The sequence below is a fragment of the Carlito syrichta genome, unplaced genomic scaffold, assembly GCF_000164805.1.
Source record: "Carlito syrichta isolate Samal-C Ts95f unplaced genomic scaffold, Tarsius_syrichta-2.0.1 Scaffold144209, whole genome shotgun sequence".
In the NCBI taxonomy this organism is placed as follows: domain Eukaryota; kingdom Metazoa; phylum Chordata; class Mammalia; order Primates; family Tarsiidae; genus Carlito; species Carlito syrichta.
This window is the reverse complement of record NW_007088305.1, coordinates 15,920-20,469: the sequence shown is the minus strand read 5'-3', so window position 1 is coordinate 20,469 and position 4,550 is coordinate 15,920. Positions and strand designations below refer to the sequence as shown.

The window sequence follows — 4,550 nt, the reverse complement described above, 5'->3', positions numbered from 1 at the left end:
TTTTTTTGAGTCAGAGCTTCTGTTGCCCAGGCTGGAGTGCAGTGGCATGCTCCTGGCCACCGCAGCCTCGACCTGCTGCACTCAGGCAATCTTTCCACCTCAGCCTTCCAAGTAGCTGGAACTACAAGCACGCACCACCACGCCTGGCTAATTTTTTTAATTTATTGTAGAGATGAGCTCTCGCCAGGTTGCCCAGGCTGGCCTCAAACCCCAGGACTCAGGCAATCCTCTTGCCTTTGCCTCCCAAAGTGCTGGGATTACAAGCATGCACCACCATGCCCAGCTAATTTGTTGGTTCATTGTGGAGACGAGGGCTTGCCAAGTTGCCCAGGTGAACCCCCGGACTCAAGCAATCCTCTTATCTCTGCCTCCCAAAGTTCTGGGATTGCAGGCGTGAGCCACCACACCTGGCTCCCTGTGGCCTTCTAAATCCTTCAGGACAGAGCCCCTCCTCTAACAGAGGACACAGGCCACTGTGGGGCTGTTCCCCCTTGCAAACCTGCCCCTGCTGGGGTCCACACCCCCAGGACGCCTCCCCCTTTGGCAACCACTCATCTAAAGCAATTCTGAGGCTGGAGACAGAACAGGATGTGTCAGGGTTTGCAGACAGCCAGAGCCCCTCCAGTCTCCAGAAGGGCCTCCAGGCGGGGGACTGCTCTGGTGAGACCCCTCACACCCCTCCCCCTGCCCCCCCCAGCTGGATGCTGATGATGCCAAGGCGACCTTCGACAAGGAGGAAGGCCGGGATGAGTATGATGAAGTGCCCATGCCCGTGTGAGAAGCAGGCCCAGGCCCCAGACCCCTCTGCCATCCTCCCTCCTAGGAGAAGCAGGAGTTCGTGGGCACCTCATGGACTCCAGGCCTCTCCTGGGCATCAGTGGAGGCCCCAGGCTGTGGAGGGGAAGGGAGGAGACCTCCCATAGAGGGCAGAAGACATCAGGGGCTCTGTCCCACAGTCTCTCCTGCGGCCACACTGCCCCTGGGAGCCAGTACCAGAGGACTTTGGCCTGAGCCCCACCTCTTGAGGGCATAGACAGGGCAGAAGCAGAGATGGGAGGTGGGCGGTGCTTGCTGTGTGACCTTGGGCAAATCCCTTGACTTTCTCAGCCTCTACTTCCTCTTCTGTAACATGGGTATATGAATAACAACACCCACATCACAGGATGGCAAATGAGGACCAAAGATATATGTAAAAAGGACTTTGTAAACTCTGAAAGGACCATTTGACAGCACCCGCCATTCTTCCCTGAGCCTGCCTGCCCAAGGTCACACTGCTCCCAGGCCCCACGGCTGGAATGCGGACCGGCCTGACTTGTCCTGTCACCCATCCACTTCCCGTCTCAGTGCCCCGTGACTCCCACCTTTCCCTTCTGCTCCTGACCTTGAGACCAAGGTCACATCCCTGCCAGCACTCATTAGTTCACTCATTCATCCATTCCACAATCATTCACAGAGGGTCCAGGACCCTGTGGACACAGAGGGGACTGAGACAAGACCCTGCCCGGGGTGGGGGTGGGGGCAGGGGCCGGGTACGGTCTGTTCTAGATTTGGACGGGGGTGAGGGAGGGTAGGAAGGTGGGGTGAGAAGGGAGGGGGAGGGAAGGCTGTAATTTATTGTGTCTTTCTTTAGAGTTTCACACACACCCAGCCCCCCAGTTGAGACCCACCGTCCCCAGCCCCATCAAACCCAAATCTTGCGGCCAGGTGCAGTGGCTCACGCCTGTCATTCCAGCACTTTGGGAGGCCAAGGCGGGAGGACTGCTTGAGCCCAGAAGTTTGAGACTAGCCTGGGCCACATAGTGAGACCTAAAAAATAAATTAAATTAAAAAATCAATCTTGGGGAGAAGCCAGGCTTGGCCAGTTGGAGAAGGAGACAGTGGGTTCTCCAGGATGTGGGCAAATCTATATTTTTATAAAACAAAAATATAAAAAGAGTTGAAAAAACTGGACATGGTGAGGGATGGGGTGGACTGGGGGTCAGGGAGTCATGGAAAAGAACAGACCGTGAGCCCCGGACGGACGGAGGCCTCTTGGCCACTGGGGGTCCCAGTCTGTCATGGCATCCCCATATGTGACTCTCGGGCTAGCTCCATTCACAGAAGGGTCTCAGGAGTGACACCCACCTCCCGACATTTCACCACTTCGCGCCTCTGTTTCCTGATCTGTAAAATGGAAACACTTTGGTACCTACCTTGTAGGGTTATAAGGATTAAATGAGGCCATGCCAGCAGTAGCCTTACTTAGTAAGGAGGCTGGGTGGGAGGGGGAGCTGCGGGGACTGTCGTCCTGACTGAACACCCCTGCCCCCCCCCCGGCTCTGTGAATACCCACCCTGTTAGTGCCCTTCCCCTCGACGCCTGGGAATAGGTTTTTGCCAATAAACACGTCTGTGCTGGAGTGACTGCCTCGCTTGCCTTCCCCTTCCCAGGGCCGGGCCAGGTGGACATGGTGTGGCCAGCGCGGGGGTGCAGCCACACAGCAAAGAGCCCTGGGCTGGGTGGCCCTGAGCCCTCGAGGGAGGGGCCGGCACCCAGAACAGGGCTGGGAGAACAGGAGATGTGTTTTCACTGGGGGAATCCTCTCTCCTGAGTAAGCAACACCCATGGAGGTGACAAGAGGGGCTGTCAGGGGAGCTGGCCTCCTGCCCCTTGAGCTTGGGGACCCCCAAGTCTCTTGGGCAAGTCAATTCCTTACTCTGAACTTAACTAGCTGGACGGCACTGTTGACAGATCACCAGAAAACAGAGGCCCAGAGAGGGAGTGTGTCTTGCTGCAGGTCACACAGCAACAACATCTCCTGACCAGTTTTCTGCCCACCCTCATCCTGGGCACCTTTGGAGGCTCTGCCCCCTGCTGTAACTGCCATACCCAGCTAATGCTTTTCATTTTTTGTGGAGACATCAGGGCTTGCTATGTTGCCCAGGCTGGTCTCAAACTCCTGACCTCAAGCAATCCTCTCGCCTCAGCCTCCCAAAGTACTGATTACAGGCGTGAGCCACTGCTCTCGTACCCCCTTTCTAAATGTTTATCTCAATCTCCAGACAGTACCTGGGACTTGGGCAGCGGGGACCCCAACCACTTCTGGCAAATCTAGGGGCCTGCTGGGCCAGGTGTCCCCCACCCCTGGAGGGGAGGGTGCTGGGACTGAACATCTGCCCTCCCCAGACTTCCAGCGAGAGGTCAGTGCAGGGCTGGGCCGCCTGGCTTCCTTCCCTGGACCTATATTTACTGCAGCCTGTCCTCAGCTGACCCCTCCCAGGCTGGCCGTGGCAGCTGCCAGAGGGCCAGAGACTAAGTCTGCCCCAGGGAGCGTGGTCCCAGCGATCACCTCCCACACAGCAGCTGCTGTCCCTACAGTGCAGCCCTGTCCCCAGAGCTTGCCGGATGCCCCGTTGCCCACCTCCACATCCCAAGCAGTCAGGCTGTGAGACAGGCCTGCCTAGAGCTCAGGCGGAGGGTGTCCCCGGCCCCCTCTCACAGGCAGGCTGTGTGGCTCTGGGCAAGCCAGGCTCCTCTCTGGGCCTCAGTTTTCTGTGGGCCAATTATTTCTTTCACATCCAGAGGGAGGAAACACCTCATCAGATCTGCACATAGAGGAACACAGGCTGCCTCAACTTCCTGCCCCTACAAAGTCTTAATCCTTGTTTCTAAGTTATTATTATTATTATTATTATTATTATTTTCAGTCAGAGTCTCACTCTACTGCCCAGGCTGGAGGGTAGTGGCACAGTCACGACTCACCGCAGTCTCGACCTCCTGGGCTCAGGCAATCTTTCTACCTCAGCCTCCCAAGTAGCTGGGACTAACTGCCACACTCAGATAACTTTTTGATTTTTGGTAGAGATAGGGGTCTTGCTGTGTTATCCAGGCTGGTCTCAAACTCCTGACCTCAAGTGATCCTCTCACTTGGCCTCCCAAAGTGCTGAGATTACAGGTGTGAGCCACCATGGCTGGCCCTACTTTCCAAATGTTTATCTCAAGTCCCAGATAGTACTTGGGGCTGGGGCAGTGGAGGAGGCTGGGGACCCGGCCAGCATCTTCAGGGCGCTGCTGGGGTGGCGTGGCTCATGAGTCTGCAGCAGCAGCAACCCCAACGAGGGAGCTTGCTAGAAACGCAGACTCTCAGGCCCTGCCCCAGAACTGAGAAGCAGGAATCTGCATTTTAGCCAGATCCAAGGTGAGCTGTGGGTTCAAACCAGCTCGTGGGACTCTCGGCCTGAGCATCGCAGGGGACTGGAGGGCAGGGCGGGGTGAGGGTGGGTAGACTTCAGGCCTCTGCCCTGCCCACTCCACACCTTGGGAAGACTCTCAGACCTTCTTGATGGAACAGAGGCCTGGGGTGGGCACGGGGTATCAGCGCCAAGGCAAGAGGGGGAAAGACTGCACTCCAGACTGGGCGGCAGAGCAAGAATCCAACTCAAAAAAAAAAAAAAAAGAAGCAGCCCTGTGCCAGAAGATGCTGTCCAGGACTAGCTATGAAAGCAAAAAACCAGAAAGAGCCCAATACATAGAAATAGGGCGGCCATTAGTCAATTACAGAAATTATATCA

At 56.4% G+C, this 4,550-nt stretch overlaps 1 protein-coding gene across 1 annotated transcript in view; it reads left to right on the top strand.

Moving 5' to 3' along the window:
* The window catches only part of SLC4A1 (solute carrier family 4 member 1 (Diego blood group)), a 19,015-nt gene extending 18,237 nt beyond the window's left edge, over nucleotides 1-778 (top strand). The window contains exon 19 of the mRNA XM_008050337.1: nucleotides 698-778. Coding sequence (XP_008048528.1) covers nucleotides 698-778 — 81 coding nt within the window. The remainder of the gene's footprint in view (nucleotides 1-697) is intronic.
* The last annotated feature ends 3,772 nt before the right edge of the window (nucleotides 779-4,550 follow it).